The sequence below is a fragment of the Lathyrus oleraceus genome, chromosome 5, assembly GCF_024323335.1.
Source record: "Lathyrus oleraceus cultivar Zhongwan6 chromosome 5, CAAS_Psat_ZW6_1.0, whole genome shotgun sequence".
Taxonomy (NCBI): domain Eukaryota; kingdom Viridiplantae; phylum Streptophyta; class Magnoliopsida; order Fabales; family Fabaceae; genus Lathyrus; species Lathyrus oleraceus.
In genome coordinates this window covers 621,204,522-621,223,873 of record NC_066583.1, presented here as the reverse complement: position 1 = coordinate 621,223,873, position 19,352 = coordinate 621,204,522, and the positions used below count along the sequence as shown (strand labels likewise).

Genomic DNA, 19,352 nt, shown 5'->3' with positions numbered 1-19,352 from the left:
AAACAATGGAAGACACACAGAGATGAAGACCGAGATACTTCAACTTTTGCATACAAATCCCTTAACAGGGCTTGATCACGAAGATCCTTACACTCACCTTACCAAATTCTATGTGATTGTCGGCGCAATAGGAGCTCTAGAAGTGGAAGAAGAGCAAGTGTTCAAGAGACTATTCCCACATTCTTTGATTGAAAAAGCAAAAGAGTGGTATCTTGATCAACCTACTCAAACTATGACCGATTGAAATGTGTTAGAGGAAAAATTTCTTGAGAGATTCTTTCCACATAATAGGTTCATGGAAGCAAAGACTTCAATTGCGGTTTTCGCACAAGGTGCAAGTGAATTCCTTAATGAAGCTTGGGAGCGGTTCAAGTCAATGTTAAAGAAATGTCAAGGTCATGGTTTTGATGAACTTACTCAAATTCATATCTTCTGCCATGGACTCTAACCACAACCTAAAACTCTATTGAATGCTACCGCGGGTGGCTCTTTGATGTCAAAGAGTGCGGAAATTTTCTTTTGAGAATTTAAGAATATGCTTCTATAACTATACGAAGAAGAAATGAAAGAAGTCAATTAAAAATTTCCTTAAAGTCCAAGGGATTTAAAGGATTGTGGCACAATTTTAGGTTATTATATTTGTATTTTCAAGCGAGTACTCTATCAAACAGTGCCGACATAGAAGTATTACGTACAAAAAATGAAAATCCAAACATGCCAATAGTGAGAGGTGGATATCAAATCTTCTATCTTTGCTTTGGGCTCTCTTCCTTAACAGGTGGAGTTCACAAAAGCTATCCCCGTTTATTAACCGTCCGTGAGGTTACTATTTAAAAATGTACTATGTACTGTATCATATATTACTTTTCTCTACCTTCAAGTATAATAATAATACTATAATAGGACTCATCTTTTTTAGTGGACAACCCCTTCCCAAAGTTCCTAACACTCAAAGCAAGGAAGTAACAAAAAAGAGTGAGTTTGAAAGATGCCTCGTAGCAGTTTTTCAGGGTCACTGTCTTCTCCCAAGCTGGATGTGGTTATAGACATGGGCAATCCATTCCTTAACCTTACTGTTGATGGTTTCTTGAAGATTGGAGCTGTAATTCATTTCTCAACTTCTTCTCTTTCTTCTTTTTCATTAACAATCTGAATCAACCTTCTTATTCTTATTCTTCTTCTTCTTTAGGTTGCAGCAACAAGATCAGTTGCAGAGGATACCTTTCATATCATTCGAAAGGGTAAGTATATACTTGTCCACTTCTGACCATTACCCTTTTGTTAAAATTGCCAAAAGATGAAAACTATGATTTGGGTTTATTATTATATATCTTATAGTTATTTCCTTGTTTAGATTTGGGTTATACATTATACTAATAGACCAACACCAATGTATTATACTTTTTCGTTTTGAATTATTATTTTCTTTTGTGAAGTTCTTTGTCTGACTAACTAAACATGTATATGTTCCAGGAAGTATCTCAAGTAATGATTTTGAGAAATCTGTAAGTTCACTACTTAACATTGTTGACTCTTTTGGGGTGGCTTTTATTTCTACAATTTCACATTTGATATTTTCAGTTGTATAAGCTCCAATTATAACTATTTTACTGATCTTGAACTTGGGAGGTTTGGTCCTAGCATAAAATAATGAGGGAAACCTCTAGATCTGGATTCTCCCATTTCATGGAATCATACATTTGACACAATAATGTGATTTGAACTGTAATATCAAAATCGAATGACACATGTTATGACTTTGATAAATAGGTCCGAAATACAAAGACACGGGTCATCCGATCTCGATCTGTCATGTCAGTCTAGATTGGCAACTGTCTGATTGCATGAATGTTGAGAATCTAAACTGAGTAACATTGTTCAATTTGAGAGACTAAATTGTTGTTTTATAAATTTGAGGGACTAAGTTGACTGACCATTACGATTTCGGGAACTAAAATGATGATTTGCTCTATATTTTATTGAGCATGATATGCTTGGTTTCTTGTTGATGAGAAATAGTCTTGTTGCAGCTGAAGAAGATGTGTAAAGAAGGTGCATACTGGGGTAAGTCTTGTGTTGCATTTTGTAATGGGAAGTTCAGCTAGTAAATGCATTAGCTCTGTTTAATGTATTTTCTTTTCTACGCTTACAGGAGCTATAGCCGGCGTATATGTTGGAATGGAATATGGTGTAGAGAGGATCCGTGGCACCAGGGACTGGGTAATTCTCTCCAACAGCAGTATAATTGATGTTTTAAATAGACTTTTTATTATTTTACATTCGATGCTAAGAGAAAACACTTCAGTCTGAACATGTCTTCAATAAAATTGCATGTAATCTGATAAATTTCCAGCTGGTATGAAAAAGCATCATGTTCAGCTTTAAGTGAGTCTAATAGTAAACTAGCTTTTGTATGAAACTTTTGAAAAATGCTTACATTGATGCAGCTTTCGTGAATGTATATTAAGTTTTGGGTGTCAGATGAATTTGATAGAATAGTTTTTGACAATGAGATTCTTACCATAGCCCTACATTGTTCCCTTGGTCTTTTGAGTACTGCAGAAGAATGCCATGTTCGGAGGTGCAGTGACAGGGGCTCTGGTATCTGCAGCCAGCAACAACAAAAAAGACAAGATTGCAGTAGATGCCATTACAGGTGCTGCAATTGCGACAGCTGCAGAATTCATAAATTACCTTACCTGAAAGAACAAGACTGGATGTGTTATTTCACTTGGTCTCCGTTGTCTTTGTGTTACTGGTTATGTAATAATTTTGATGCAATGACTAATAAGATGTATTCAGCTCTTAACATGTTTTGTCAATGACATGCTCACTGTTCAGCTCAATTTTCAGTCTTTGGATAAATGGATTTTGGTATAGGGAGGACTGAGGATATACATGGTTTAAATTTAAACATTTGCTGAATCAAGTTTCAGTTTGCATAAATATAATTGGGATTATAGGTAACAAGAACAAGGGGAGGTGTTGTAAGGTAGAAAGGTTTCCCTGTTGAATAATAAAAGTTCACAATTTTTCACTCAGGAATCTATCTATATGAAAGAGAAAGATGATGAAATCATATGTTTCAACCGCTAAGAGTAGTAATCTATTAATATAAACTCAGGAGACAATAAATACAAAACATAAATAGTGTATAAGCTTCCAATTTGTATGATATAATATGATGTGATATCATATGCATATATAATAGTAATCCTATGAAGTAAATGTACATATTCTAATATATTTTCAACTGTACTTGTATTGAAAAAAAAAATTATCTTGAAGAAAATTTTCGAGGCGAACATTTTCTGAGAGAAAGAAATTGAAGGTCCTGATAGGGTTATAGAAATAATATTCCCTGAACTGCAGTCCAAATATGTCGCAGTAGAGCATAGACATATACTCCAAAGGTCACCTATTATGTTGGACTCTTGTTGGAGTCTGAATTCATAAATGGAGAAACTTTACCGACATCAGACTTCTGCTCACACTTGTAAGTTCCTCTCCCTCTTGCCAAAAACCTCTCCATCTGAAATTGTCCTTGGTGCGGGGACCCTGTTCCAAGATACATAAATTAGCAAACAAAACAAAACAAATATGTTATACAGTTATACCATGTACCCTGTATGTAGTATCTTACATTTTCAGTTGTTGATATGATACAAACAAAAGAAGATTTCTTTCATAAGCAATGCCAGATGATGTTATTGACTCTTGTTCCACAACTGTTACATGTTTGTTAAATAGAATGACAAGATACATATAATGAGATAACATTAATTCAGTTGTAATAAACTATCAATTAAACTATCAGGTTCGAAACTGTTAAGCAATTCTCATAACATTTGGATTATAAATCTTAGATTTTACATAAACTTTAATTAAACATTTCCAACATCCCCTTTTTCAGCAAAAATCAAAGCAATTGAAAGAGTAGTCTCCAACCATGGTGTTGAATTTCTAACCCTCTTGTTTACGGTTTGACGCATGCCCAATTCTAATGTCTACAAAGCTTGCTCTGCCTTACCAGATCTCAAGCAGCCTAGAGCAAGATGACGATGCATTATGGCATTTGGTTTGCACCCATTTGTCTTCCTATTTTTGTATAATCTACATGTTTTGTCAAGTACTCCATGCTTGCAATACATGAAGGAGGCATATTAAAAATTTCCCTGGCACAATTTTAGCTAGTATATTTGTGTTTTCAAGCCAGTAAACAATGCCGACATCGAAGTATTACGTACAAACAATGCCGACATCAAAGCATGCCAAGAGTGAGAGGTGGATATCAAATCTTCTATCTTTGCATGGGCCCCTCTTCCATAACAGGTGGAGTTCACAAAAGCTATCACCGTTTATTAACCTCCATTAGTGGTACTATTTAAGAATGTGCTACGTAGTGTATGATATATTACTTTTCTCTACTTTAAATCACATCCATAATAGTGGACAACCTCTTACTCTATACTACCTTCCCTAAGATCCTAACTCTCAAAGTTGGAAACTAAACAAGTGTGAAACATGCCTAGTGGTAGCATTTCAGGGTCACTGTCTTCTCCCAAGGTGGATGTGGTTATTGACACTGGCAATCCATTCCTTAACCTCACTGTTGATGGTTTTTTGAAGATTGGAGCTGTAATTAATCTCTCAACTTCTTCTCTTTAGTCTTTTTCTTAAACAGTTTGAGCTAACCACCTTCTTCTTCTTCTTCTTTAGGTTGCAGTTACAAGATCAGTTGCAGAGGATACCTATAACATTCTTCGAAAGGGCAAGTGTTTCTTAACTTTTGCTATTACCCTTTTGTTCAAATTAACAAAATTGCCAAAAGATGAAAACTTTGATTTGGGTTTATTATTATATATTTTATTTTCTTGTTAAGATTTGAGTTGTAAATTATACTAATAGACCAACACCAATGTATTATACTTTTTCTTTTTGAATTATTATTTTCATTTGTGAAGATCTTTGTCTGACTAACTAAACATGTATATGTTCCAGGAAGCATCTCAAGTAATGATTTTGAGAAAACTGTAAGTTCATTATTTAACACTGTTGTTATAATGGTCGATTCTTTTGGGTGGCTTTCATTTCTCCAATTTCAAATTGATATTTCCAGTTCTATACACTGCAATTATAACTATTTTACAGATTGGATTCTCCCATTTCATGGAATCACTCACATTGGACGCAATAATGTGATTTGAACTGTCGAACATGTTATGTATGACTCATTCGATCTTGATTCGTCAGTCTAGATCAACAACTGAGTGATTGCATGAATGTTATCCTTCAAATTAATCTTTTAAATTTACAAAATAGCAAACTAGTCCTTCAAATTAAAGAAATCCATTAATTTTGTACCTCCATCAAAATATCTTTTAAGTAAACATTCATCAAAATCAATAAAGATCTCCATATTGACTTAAAAATAGTCTCTTGCTACATCAAGACAAAGGTATAACCTTCAAAATTTTGGTGCTAAATTTAGAGAAAGAACTTAATTGAGTAACATTGTTCAATTAAAGAGACTAAATTGTTTTTTTCCCTGTAAATTTGAGGGATTAAATCGACTGACCTTTACGATTTCAAGGACTAAAACGTTGATTTACTCTATATTTTGTTGAGCATGGTATGCTTGGTTCCTTGTTGATGAGAATTAGTCTTCTTGCAGCTGAAGAAGTTGTGTAAGGAAGGTGCATACTGGGGTAAGTTTTGTGTTGCATTTTGTATTATGGTAAGTTCAGCTAGTAAATGCATTAGCTCTGTTCATTGTATTTTCTTTTCTATGCTTACAGGAACTATAGCCGGAGTGTATGTTGGAATGCAATATGGTTCAGAGAGGATCCTTGGCACCAGGGACTGGGTAATTCTCTCCAACAGCAGTATAATTTCGATATTTTAAATAGAAGGATTATTATTGTACATTATATGCTAAGAGAAAACACTTCATTTTGAACATGTCTTCAATAAAATTGCATCTAACCTGATAAATTTCAAGCTGTTATGAACGAACATTGTGACTACGAAAATTTTGAAAAATGCACACATTGATGCAGCTTTCGTGACTGTATATAATGCTTTGGGTGTCAAATGAATTTGATAAAATAGTTTTTAACAATGAGATTCTTACCATAGCCCTGCATTGTTCCCTTGGTCTTTTGATATACTGCAGAAGAATGCCATGGTCGGAGGTGCAGTGACAGGGGCTTTGGCATCTGCAGTCAGCAACAACAAAGCAGACAAGATTGCAATAGATGCCATTACAGGGGCTGCAATTGCGACAGCTGCAGAATTCATAAATTACCTTACCTGAATGAACAATACTCGATATGTTGTTACATTTAGTCTCCTTTGTCTTTGTCTTACTGGTTATGTAATAAACTACTCTTAACTTCTTTTGTCAATGACATTTTCACTGTTCAGCAAATAAATGGGTTATGGTTCAAATTTAAAACATTTGATGAATTAACTAAAACAATATTATACATAGAGTCATGCTAATTTATGCCCTTAAAAAATTAAGAAACTCCAAAGTATTGAAAAATAAAAAGTTTCTTATAGAAAAAATAACCAATTTATGTTTTTAAAAATGTCAATGCCACTAAGAGTAGTCTATTATTATAAACTCAAGAGTCAAGACAATAAACACAAAACATATATAGTGTATAAGTTTCCTATTTGTATGATATGATGTGGTATTATATGCATATACTAATATATTTTCAACTGTACTTGTATTGAAACATAAAAACCATGAAGAAAATTTTCAAAGCCAAACATTTTCCAATAGAAAGAAAATGTAGGTCCTGGTAGGGTTACAGAAATAATATTCCCTAAACTACAGTCCAAATATGTCTCTGTAGAGCATTGACATAGAGTCTCTGAATTCATAAATGGGGAAACTTTACCGACATCAAATACTTCTACTCACACTTGTAAGTTTCTTTCCCTCATGCCAAAACCTCCCCATCTGAATCTATGATCCCTTCCTTCTCTTAATCCTTGGTGCGGGGACCACATTCCATGCTAAAAATTTTCAACTGTAATTAATTGCAAGATACATAAATTAGCAAACTTTATCAAACTAAATGGTTTTCAATTTCTGTAAGATTTCAGTTAGTAGTTGTTGTATTCAGTTAGTTTGTAACTAAGAAGAACAGTTGAGAAGTTGGTTAGTTAGCTCTGTGTAAACCACTTATCTATATAATGTTAACTTTACTTTTATCATCTAAATACACATTTGATTCTTTCTCTTCACTTAGATCTTTGCAAATGAGTTTTTTATGCATTCAGATTGTAACCTCTAGTAAATTTTGTTATGCAAATAAACCAATGCATAAACACTTTTGAAGCTCAAAGTAACTGTTACAAAAAGTATTACACAATATATCAGAAAGTTATACCTTCAGATACATGACACGCAAAGATTTCACATGTCTGTCCTCCTTTATTCAACTCTGACATCATTGACAGCAACGGTAACTTTAGATAATCACCAGAAAACTGTATTTACCAACTTATAACATAATAATGATCAGATATAGCCAAACTAGGTGATAAAAAAAGCATGAAAATATTTAAAACATTGGTATTTATCTATGAAAAGCGTGCAACTGAATTTGATTAGGTGTACAAATAACTGGCAGCAGTTAAAAGAGTTCAGAAATTTATTCTTTATTATGCTCGTTTAATCTTCAATTACCATCTTCATCATTTTATCATGTTCACTCTAATTCATAGAAATATAATTTGAATAGTAGCAGCCATTAAAATCAAACAAATTAGGAGGCAAATATCATTCATCACAATTTGTGCAATAGCTTGCATGTGGCCCATATGGAATCAATTGATAACAGATATGACTTGAGATTTTAAACAAACCAAAGTATATTGTTATTACCTGTTTCTCTACATTTTTTCCAGCAAGGGCTCCCTTGTGGTATTTCTTCTATAATTCTATTTCTTTTTGGTTCCAATATCGACTTTGGATCTCCTAATATCATTTTTCTACTGTTGTTTCCCACTTGCAAAAATTCGAAAATAGGAAACCTTAAACAAAATATAAATGATGAGTGCATAGATAAAGGAAAAACTGTTCAGAACTCTATCATTTTTCTGGTTTTGGAAATTGCAAGATGACTGAAATATTGATTCACTTATGTACCTTTCAATGATAGGAAAGAAAAATAAAACAATTATCACGTCTCTTCTAAATGTATTCCTAAGTTTGATTTTGTCCAGGTCATAACCAACCTTCCAAAAGTGTTAACACTTTATTCAGCTTCTGCAATTAACTCATTTGTTTGTTTGTTTATGTAATAATGACACTCACAAGTGGTAATAGATAGAACAATGTGTTATTAAGAAAACCATCAACTAGTTCAACTCCCACTGTTTGTGATGGGAGGACAACTGATCAATTACAATTGCATTGAAACAACAAAGTGTGTCGGATAGAATGAGATGAGCTCTACAAAGGGAGGGAGAGATTCATCATCAATCATTTCTTGCCTTCAACTTCCATTCATTGCTTGTCAACTCCTTCACATTTTCATTCGCATTTTATTTACCAATAACAGTTAAATTCATATGTAAATTTCAAACCAGACAACAAATTTAAACTGAAAAACATAAAGAACAAATACTTAAAAAAAGACCCATCACCACATACCTAAAAGAGCGGCCATGGAACAAGCCACCAACACTTATCTCCAAAGACCAGGAATCGTCACCTTTCCTAACAACTTATACTGACAATCTATTATGGAGCAATAAGGCCAAATTTGGAGAGGTAAATGTAAATCAACATGTTATACCTGTAGTATCTTTACATTTTCAAATGTTGATATGATACAAACAAAAGGATAATTCATAAGCAATGCCAGATGATCTTATTGACTCTTGTTCCACAATTGTTACACGTGTTTTTAAATAGAATGACAACATAAAGATACTTATAATGATATAACAATAATTCGGTTGTAATAAACTATCAATTAAACTATCAGGTCTGAAACTGTTCAGCAATTTTCAAAAGACTGTAAGTTTCAGCATCAGGATTAGCTCCTCCAAGAATCATCCTTCTCAAAAGATTTGGATTATAAATCTTAGCTTTTACATAAGCCTTAATCAAGGTATTATATACAAAAGTATACCTACAGTACTTAGCTTTATGAAACTCTTCAAACAATCTCTCAACATTTCCAACATCCCCCTTTTCAGCAAAAATCTCAGCAATTGAAAGTGTAGTCTCCAACCATGGTGTTGAATTTCTAACCTTCTTGTTTACAGTTTGACGCATGCCCAATTCTAATGTCTTCAAAGCTTGCTCTGACTTACCAGATTTCAAGCAGCCTAGAGCAAGATGACGATACGTTATGGCATTCGGTTTGCACCCATTTGTCTTCATATTTTTGTATAATCTAGATGCTTTGTCAAGTACTCCATGCTTGCAATACACAGTCATCATTGAATTAAATTGCTCTACAGATTTCAATCCTTTTAACGACTCCATTTCTGACCAAATCTCTTCAGCTCGGTTTAATTCTCCAATCCTACCAAATGCCTCAATGGCTAACAAATAACTTTTAGATCTAACAAAGGGAAGTCCTTTAATGATATCCCAAATCCTTTCCAGATCCTTCTGGCTCCCTAGATACCCATACAATATAAGCAAGACATCCAATGATGACCAGTTATTCCCCGTCATAGATTTCTCCACAGCCTCAACATACATTTCAGTTGCAGTGTACAATCTAGCAACTGCATGTGCAGTAGCTAAAATGCAGTAAGATATTTCATTTGGCTCAACCCGCACCCGTTTCATTTGATCAAAAAACCTCATCAAATTTTCAAGATTGTGTTCATTGGCCTCTATTTTCATCAAAATATTGTATGTTGAAACATGCGGTGTAACCTTATCAGCCTTCATTTGAGTAAGTAAACCAGGTATCATCTTCCTGCGACCCGGCGAGGAATGCAGAATTATTAATCGGTTAAAGACCAAATGCGAAATGGGATGACCCAATTCCCTCATTCTCTTCATGTACTCAAGTGAAAGCCTTACGACACCTTTATCCAAACAAGCAATCACAAGATTGTTGTAGAGTAACTCATTCTGAAATTCAACAGGAACACGAGTGAATAGATTTTCACCATGTGGAATTCCATGAAGCTTAGTTGTGAATTCCAGTAAATAAGAATAATCCAACTCCCTAGGTCTATAGGGTCTCTCCCTAATCACCCATTCCATCACCTATCAAAATCCACACAAGAGAAAATATACAACTCTCAAACAATGAAACGGTAAACAAAACACAATGTGCTAGTTATATTCATTGAAACAGAACGAAATTGATTGAGAAAACAGAAAAGAAAGAACTAATGAGTAAATTTTACCTCAAGTGCGCGTTTGTTGAAGTTGAGTTTTCTGAGACGGTTAATGGTGTGAAAGACGTCGGCGCCGCGAACGGGGAAGCCATCACCCATCCAACTACGGAAAGCGGAAGCTATTGATTCTCCTTTGGGAAGCTTTTCGATTCTCTTGCATAAGCTGTCTTGGTTTTGTGTGGTTTGCGTGCAAAAGAGTTTGAAACTGAAATGGGTTTCAATAGCACCAACTGTTCGACGTATTGTCTGTATGAACTTCGCTTGTACTACGAGACTCCTTAGACTACGCATGCTCATGCTTGTTCTATTCTGACCCCATTCAGTGTTCTGCTCATGCTTTTTCATACGGTTAATTGCTAGTAACTTATTTTTGAAACAAACGTTTATATAATTATTTTCTTATATTTAAAATACTTTGGGAAAGAGAGAAAACTTTAATATTTTAAATCATTTTTGAGCTCATTTATACTGAAATTAAAATTAAAATAAAATAAGATATTGATTCTAATAATTAAACAAATATTACAAATATTTCTTCTATTATTCAATAAAATAAACTAATTTAATATATCGATAGGAAGTACAACCTTAATTTTTAATTGCTAATAATATAAATTTTTTACTGTTTAATTGGAGAAATCACATGATAGAAAATTATCACTTAAAAATTTACAAAAAAAAAAAACTTTAATGCATAATAAAAAATATATTTTAACTAAAAATATATATAATATATAAATCTTTATAAGTACAATTCAAATATATCCTGCAAGTGTTTTTTCGGAAACTTTTCAAAGACTTTTTTTTCAAGATTGTTTAACTATTACCTACATCATTTATGTTATTTTTAACTTTAAAAAATTGTGAAACAAATTTAAATATGAAACAGTCATATATAAATAAGAGCCTTGTTAATCATAGACCAAAATTTACACTTAAAACTTACACAAAACACTGTTAATCGTATAAATACGTGAACAATATTTTCTTTATTTCTTTAATAAATAAAACAAATTATATTTATTAAAAAATATTTTTATTTTTAAAATTATTTTTATAACATAAATATAAAATTTATCATTAACCAATTTTATTATTGTATTAACCACAAAAATATAGGTTATTAACATAAAATATATGTTATTTCATATTTTAATGTCAAAATTTAGTTAATATTATATATTTTATTGGTTAATGAAATAGTAAATTTGGTTAATGAATTATAAGTAAAATATATAATTAATAACATATATTTTTATGGTTAATACAATAATAAAATTGGTTAATAACATACTTTATATTTGTGTTATAAAAATAATTTTAAAAATAAAAATATTTTTTTATAAATATTATTATTTTCTATTAAAAAATAAAAAACACTGTTCACGGTATTTAAACGGTGAACAGTGTTTGGTGTAAGTATTTGGTGTATGGTTTGGTGTAGAAATATCATTATTCTATAAATAAACAATCATCCAAGTCATTCATTACACATTCGAAATACTAAGTTTCATTCAAATAAAATCAACAATAATATGATACTCATGCATTATGTGCTTCAAGTAAGAAGATCGGTAAGACAACCATATCAGGACTACCTTTCACAATGTATCATCTCTCAATGTTATCATACACAACCTGCATAATACGTTAATAGATCGACAATAGGTCTGTTGTGTGGTCATCCCTAATCCTCTCTTTTTTCAATATCTCCCGATGGGCAAGTCTAGGTTGTGCTCTTGCGGCATCTGATGTCTTGTAAGGATGTGACACTTGATAGAACAATTGGATGCAGCTCGGTGCATAAGTCCATATGTCACCCACTGACACACTGTGTGTCTCATCTGGTACCAAATGACTATAGAAATCATCTAGTATGACATCAAGATATTTGCGACGAACTGTCGGAGGAGTGGACATTGAGGGATGTCTTGGAATCATCTATTGATACTCGAAGTGGCGCATGACCCGCTCAGGCAGATGTGGGTACATCAAACGTGACTCACAAGCGAACCATCCATAGTAGAATGTTATGTCGTTCAAGGGACACGTCTGACGAAATTCCAAAAGTGTATTTTTGGAAAATATTGAACCAGAAACATACGGAGAAACAAAACAGGTGCATAAATAGAGATAAATTAACATCAATAATTGTTATGACATGCATAAAAAATATTACATAGATAATCGTTAACATAAATAGAACAATACATTTCATCATCAAATATGACTTTTCAACAACTTCAAAATATCTTCGACTAATCTCGCAATTTTTACATCCAGCTCGATCAGACCTTTTGTTTCGTAACACTAAAATGTACCCCACATAACAGTTAAACCTTCATTTGTCTTGAGCTCAAACTCATTGAACTGTATCTTCCCATCGTTTTCAATTAAGGGTAAACGATAATAAAGCTTCACCACTCTTCGATTGTCTGGGTACAAATTCTCTAGTTTTGATTTTAGATCGACAAGACGGATGATCTCTGAAAACCTAAATTAAAGGGGGTCTTCTCGCAGTTGAAGTAAACAAAAGCGGGATATGCATATTTATACACGTTTTAGATCAATATGGACTTTAGTAACCCTATCTTGTCTCAGGGGATATTCCGAAAATGTACTTCCGGATACACCCTACATCTTCTAGTAAAATTAGGATGAGTCCGAAAATTCATTTTCGAATAAATCCTTGCTATATATATTTTTACAATATGGGATGAGTATGAAAGTACAGTTCTGAATAAACCCTTATTATAGTTTTTTTATAAATAGGGGTACGCTTGAAAATGCATTTCCGGATTCACTCGTTGTTGTTCACACATAACCTGTTATATCACACAACAATGTTGAAAATTTGGAAAGCTGAAACATACATTAAAATCTAAGAAAATGTATACATTTAACATCGTTAATATTAATCCAACATTACATATAAAACATATATAGCCACCCAAATATATTGTTGGAGAAAAACTAAAATGAATCAAAACTTGTGTCATAGCCTAAACCTATATCTATTGGTTGTTCTGCCTTTGACTTTTGTTTATTTGATTCTCTTTTAATCTTGCTCAACTTGGTGCATTCTTGCATCTTACCATAAAAAGATTAGGCCAAGTTTCAACTTTCTTTGTTGAATGAGTTGTCCACTCCGCTGATGTCAATGGTATAAGACATCCCAATTTCAAATAAACTTGTAAAAAATGCAGTAATTTAGAAAGTCATCAAATACACATAATTTGATCAGTTAGATTTTGAGATGGGACACTCCGTAGTGGAAAAAATGTTCCCGATAACTCGTATAATTTTAGATCAATGCACACCTTATTATATGTCATTGCTATAAGATGACCAATTTTAGGGAGGCACGCCCATTTTTTCCTTGGTGCCAGACCGCTAACACGAGGAATAAGAAATTCATGAATTGCATCAAAATATTCTTTTTTTCCCGTATAACATTGTGTATGATTCTTTATGCGCCTTCAACTCTGTTGGAAAATAATTTATTTCTCTATTTGATTGTTTCCGTTTATTTTAATTTATTTTCTTTTATTCTCCATTAAGGAGAGAATTAAGTGTATTGATTGTATTCTCAGTATATAAATCATCATTTGGCTGAAGAATAAAACATAACAGTATTATCTCCACTAAACTCTTTGATAAGTTATTGGCTGATAAATGTATGATTCTCCACGCCTTTACCAAGCAAAACAAAAAAAGCTTGATAACCGCAGTTACCGCCACCCTTAACATTAACAATTCGTTCAATGTATTTGGATCATTTGGTTCACAGAGTCTCAATCTCTACAAAAATCATCTTTACTATTTCCCAATCAATTTTTTAATGTAGTGCGAGCAGATTCAACTTGATTAGTTGTTATATTTCCAAGGTGTCTAACTTCATCGATCAAAACACAAACAATCTTCTCCTTCACATGGTCTAGAATTGTACTTTCAACATATTTCAAGAAATCCGAATATTTTTCACACATCTTCCTGAAAAGTATAACAAAATCGACATATTACTCTTCCGTAGAAGAATTGATTATAACATTCCAGACATCCATTATTCTTTCAACTATCATGCTAAATTTGACCATTTTTCCATCTTCACCCTTTATTTGTTTGGTCCCTACAACAGACTTAGGTCTACTTCTCACATTTTTTGTTATGTGATACCTACAAAGTAATGTGTATGAAGTAGAAACACCTTCGCAACTGAATTCATCAATGTGGGATCACGATCGGTGACAATGACCTTCAATGTGTTTTCTTTGTCCTTCAACATTGTTCGACACACTTCTGAAGCCCAAGTAACGTTGTCCTCTTTTTTGCTTTTCAAAAATATAAACCCAACGGAATAAGTCTTTTCCGTAAAAGTAACACCAATAATTTCAAATAGTGGAAGCATGTACTTGTTTGTCTTATACGTTCAATTTAATCCCCTCTCAGCGCCTTGTGGTTTCAGACACGAGCATTGTATACTTGCTTGATATTTGAGATATTTTCTTTGACGTTTCAAAGTTGCAAGTATGTTTTTGCGATGCACCATATTTAATGTCATGTCTGAAACGATTTTCTTCTCTTCAGGCACAAGACGACATGCAATGGGATGACCGACTAACTTGTGACATATGTCGTGATTATGTGCACCACAAATCACATTAAATCTCATTTATTATTTTTCAAAAGATATCCACGCAACTCAAAAGGACACTCTCATTTTCTCGAACTGGTGTCATCTCGTTACAACTTCCGGATAAGATTTGTGTACTTGCCACTTCTTTCGCATCTCAGTGTCACAAATGCAACTCTTCAATCTGAATCATTATCTGACCTTCCAATTACAATGTCAAACCCTATTTTGACAGCATCCATGCAGATCCATTGGAGCATATGATCACAAGCAAGAAACTCTTGTTCACTTCTAAATTGGTTGTCAACATCTACCTTGACATCAACAGGTTTGAGGCCAACACCAGGGTGCACCATATCTAAGACAAATAATAACAGAAAATATTCCCAAAACTGCCAAACTTTGACTCTGAACTAATTCGAAAATACACTTCTAGATGACATTCAACTAACATCCAAAAATGCATTTTGAGACGCAACATTCATTTTTTCAACTCAAAAATCAGATTAATGTAAGTAATGAAAAAGAAAATGTATATACATTACCTTAAATTCTATCTTATTTTGCTCCTTTTGATGTAAAAAATAGAAAAATGTTGTTTTGAAGTAAAAAATTTAATCGTATGTGAAGGAAGTTTTTATAGGATTTGGACAAAAACGGTATTTTTGATCATGAGTGAGACAAACATGTAAGGTCCCAGTTTATTAAATTTCCCGCTTGACAAATCCAAAATCAGACTTCCGAATTTATCACTCACATGCAAATGTGATATTTTTTCAAATTCCCATTTCATAAATTCGAAAGTGCACTTCCAAATTTTTGACAAAGTTATTAAATAAGCAAAATCTTTGATAAAGTATGTGGGAAAATATATTTTCGGACTAAATTTTAGAAAAATAAGAGGTGAGTGTCACTTAAGATATGTTTTAGCGTGAAATAGATTGCATTAGTGTTCATTAACAAGGGAGTTTATTACTAACATTAATAAGAACAAATCTCCAAGGTGTAAGCAAGAATGTGTATACTCCTATGTTATTTACATGGGAAATAATCACGCCACACACCAAAACTCTTCAATCAACTCTCTACATGATATCTTCCATACAATCCTATTCACAAGCTAATCTACATATATGAATCCTATATTGAGGATTGATGAAGTCTAGGAGAGTTTCCAACATCAAGAGAACATGATTTCATCTAATAAATCATCTATGATCATTTCCTCCAAATCCAGTGCTACACACTCCTCATCCTGTTGAAGATTCATCCAACCACCACTTCTTTTCATTAAATCACGACCAACAACATCTTCTAATGTCTGGTCTAACTCTGGTCTCAAACTCAAATATGAACTAACATTATCCCATACTTCTTTAACAATGTAATTTCCTTTTGGCATTGGTTTTAGCCAATGGTTGAAGGCGAAAGGTCTCGGAAAGTACGCTGGCGACTTTTCATATATTTGAAAGAGTGTCTCGTTAATCAAGTTGAAAAGAAGCTGGTGATCAAACATGCTGTTATTCTCTTCTGCAGAATACTCATTTTCATGAAGCAATGATTCCTCTAGTGCTACGAATAAGGACGGTTTTATTGGCTGGTCTACCGTGTATCGCGTTTGAATCTGCTCGTTTCCTATGAAACCGGAGTATTCAAGAATATCTTTCACATATTTGAAATTGGAATCGTTTTCTGAATATGATTTTAAGGACAGGAAATGATTTTCAAGACTCTTGTTTGTGTCTTCGGCAGTTTCGCTAGCATTTGAGCGTCGTCGTGTATTCGATTCTTTTCCTGGATTATATAACCAAAAAACTATTAGTAATGATCTGTCACTGTCAACCGATCACGAATCATCTAATGTCAGACTTTTAAGTCAAACAATCACTAATCGTCTGATGTCAGACTTTTTAAGTATTTATAACTAAAATCAAATACTTAATGATTTGACGGTGTATATCAATTAAATTTTGTAAAGAAATTTTATGTTATTCTCATGCACATTAACATAAATTTGTTACCTTCTGCTTGGTTGATTGTACTATCTTGAAAGCTAGTTTCAAGTGATGTTGTTACTTCCTTGCTAAGATAAGTATTCATCATGCTTATTTCCATATTTTCTCGAGGAAAATTTTCATCGCTTCGGTCATAGGTAACTCCTTCAATTTTCTCCACTATCTTATTCCATAAATGACTAGCATTCACAACTCTGCTACTCCCTTCAACTGTTTCATCAGTTCCGGTGTCGTTATCACTTTCGACTGCATTATTTCCTATATCATTTGTGTCAAGAAGAGCTTCTTGTAGAATGAATTCTAAAGACTCGAGATTCGGCATAGAACAATTGCTTCTCGAAAACCTAGGAGCATGCCTACTCTTGTGAATCTTGCTATCGATATCATTTGTCAATTTTAAGCTTTTAGACTTTGAGCTTTTCCACTTGATTTCTTTGCTTAAGCTTTTCTCAAACAACTGAGTATATCTATCCATCGACTCGTTAAGAGAGGACGTTCTTTTCATCAGGCGAACTTCGCGTTTGTTGGAATCAAAATCAGAATCAGAATCAGAAGCCTTAATCTCATTCAAGCCTCTACTTATTTTGTTTTCTTGAATCGTGCCATCGTCCACGCTTTCTAAGATCTCTTTCTCATTGTTGTGGATATGTTGAACTGATGTTTGGTGACCGCTTTTTTTGAGTTCAACGACTGCTTGTTTGATCTTCTGTTTTATAACTTTGAACTGATGAAGAACCATTTGATTCCACCCTTTGTGGTTTAACCCTTCAGAAAGCCTCGAAGAAACGCTTGCATTTTTTTCCACGGCACTATCGGTTTTATGACTCGCGGAAGACTTCTGCATTTCATAAGAAACATCATTCACTGAATTGGATCCAAACTTTTTCGGTGCCTGAGTTCCAACGAGAAAACTTTCTCCTTTGCGGAAGTTCCAGATTTCGACTTGCTTGGATCGCAAGGTACTAGAGCTAATGTTTTTTGTCTTGGAAGACGCGGCTAAAGGAAAGGTTCCTGATTTTGTCAATCTTGCTTTGTTGTAAGAAGCTTGACGATTTTTTTTACCGACGAAGTCGATATCTTTCAGAAACTTGAGTAATAAATTCTTCTCCATACTAACTATCTCCAAAACATCATCATTGTTCTTGAATTTAATTGAAATGTTTCTGTTAAGGAAACTTTCTGCTGTATTTCCACCTTTCTTCTGATGAAGTGCATTCGATGTTTCTCTATGTTGACTGACCTGAAATTTATATTTTATATTTGATCAAAGAATCATCGACACTGACACTGACAAAGAAAAACACTGATAAAATTTTGAAAAAATGAACTATATCCGTGCGTCTGCACGAATCAATTTATTTGATTATACTGGTACGTGTCTGACACTGGACACATCTTTCATAGCGTTCGTTGTTGCTAGAATATGAAATTTTTTATGGACATGATGACCATAAAATATGATCATGAAATTTTTTAACATACCAAGGAAGATTCTGCTTCTGCTTCTGCTTCTGCTTCTGTAACTGCATTTTGTTGGTCTTGCAAAGTGGACTTTCTCTTATCTGCATATAGATTAAGAACTCTGATAAGCATTTAGAGTCAAAATCAATTTTAATCAGAATCAATTTTATGCATTTTAGTATCAATTATGGATATGAAATAGCTTACTTTTGACATTTCTTTTCTTTTTGTGACGAAAAGCCCTTTTGACACCCCAATGATGGTAATCAAGAATATGAAACCAGCTCCAAACACATCCTTGATTAACCTTCTGAATTCCAACACTCGATTTCTCTGAATTAATCATCTGGTTTCCCATACCAAATAATCAGCTTCTCAAATAATCACTTTTTTCCACTACAGCTCTGCAGATTAATTAACACTCTCAAGTTATCATTTACATAGACCAGAACCTTCAGTTTCATCAAACACCATAAAATAAAACCGAAAATTCAAACGTTTTCATAATAATAATTGAAACTTTTAACAGAAAAAACACGCATAGAAAACACATAACGTGACAACAAAGTTAATTAAAAAAAACACAGACACATGATTAAACCTTAATGATTGGTTCATGCTTCAACCGTTGTTAAAGAACTATAAACGCAAAACAATAAACAAATTAACGAAACTCTAACCTTTAATAACTTTTGTTGCAGAAATTCTTGCGATGAATAACAAGGAGAAGAGTTGTTCAAAGCAAGGTGGCTAGTGTTATTATTATGCAACTTATAACAAATAAAAAATGAAAAAAATAAAATAAATTTAATTTAATATTAAATTAAAATGTTGTGGCTGCGTTGAAAGGA

General features: G+C 33.1%; 4 protein-coding genes across 4 annotated transcripts; 2 read left to right on the top strand and 2 right to left on the bottom strand.

Moving 5' to 3' along the window:
- Positions 1 to 863: 863 nt before the first annotated feature.
- LOC127087172 (outer envelope pore protein 16, chloroplastic) lies at positions 864 to 3,001 on the top strand. The gene is made up of 6 exons (NM_001426919.1): positions 864 to 1,102; positions 1,190 to 1,241; positions 1,474 to 1,505; positions 2,031 to 2,064; positions 2,153 to 2,220; positions 2,563 to 3,001. Exons 1-6 carry the CDS (start codon positions 989 to 991, stop codon positions 2,701 to 2,703), a joined length of 441 nt encoding a protein of 146 aa, NP_001413848.1. The 5' UTR covers positions 864 to 988; the 3' UTR covers positions 2,704 to 3,001.
- Positions 3,002 to 4,182: 1,181 nt separating this feature from the next.
- Positions 4,183 to 6,459, top strand: LOC127087171 (outer envelope pore protein 16, chloroplastic-like). Its single transcript, XM_051028033.1, has 6 exons — positions 4,183 to 4,638; positions 4,720 to 4,771; positions 5,002 to 5,033; positions 5,675 to 5,708; positions 5,799 to 5,866; positions 6,176 to 6,459. Exons 1-6 carry the CDS (start codon positions 4,525 to 4,527, stop codon positions 6,314 to 6,316), a joined length of 441 nt encoding a protein of 146 aa, XP_050883990.1. The 5' UTR covers positions 4,183 to 4,524; the 3' UTR covers positions 6,317 to 6,459.
- Positions 6,460 to 8,795: 2,336 nt separating this feature from the next.
- Positions 8,796 to 10,747, bottom strand: LOC127087169 (pentatricopeptide repeat-containing protein At1g07590, mitochondrial). Its single transcript, XM_051028031.1, has 2 exons — positions 10,402 to 10,747; positions 8,796 to 10,258 (listed from the first exon to the last, which is right to left on the bottom strand). The coding sequence occupies exons 1-2, from the start codon at positions 10,735 to 10,737 to the stop codon at positions 9,008 to 9,010; spliced, it is 1,587 nt and encodes a 528-aa protein (XP_050883988.1). The 5' UTR covers positions 10,738 to 10,747; the 3' UTR covers positions 8,796 to 9,007.
- A 5,230-nt stretch (positions 10,748 to 15,977) lies between these two features.
- Positions 15,978 to 19,352, bottom strand: LOC127087167 (protein TRM32). Its single transcript, XM_051028030.1, has 5 exons — positions 19,182 to 19,352; positions 18,709 to 18,905; positions 18,523 to 18,602; positions 17,047 to 18,280; positions 15,978 to 16,819 (listed from the first exon to the last, which is right to left on the bottom strand). The coding sequence occupies exons 2-5, from the start codon at positions 18,857 to 18,859 to the stop codon at positions 16,206 to 16,208; spliced, it is 2,079 nt and encodes a 692-aa protein (XP_050883987.1). The 5' UTR covers positions 18,860 to 18,905; positions 19,182 to 19,352; the 3' UTR covers positions 15,978 to 16,205.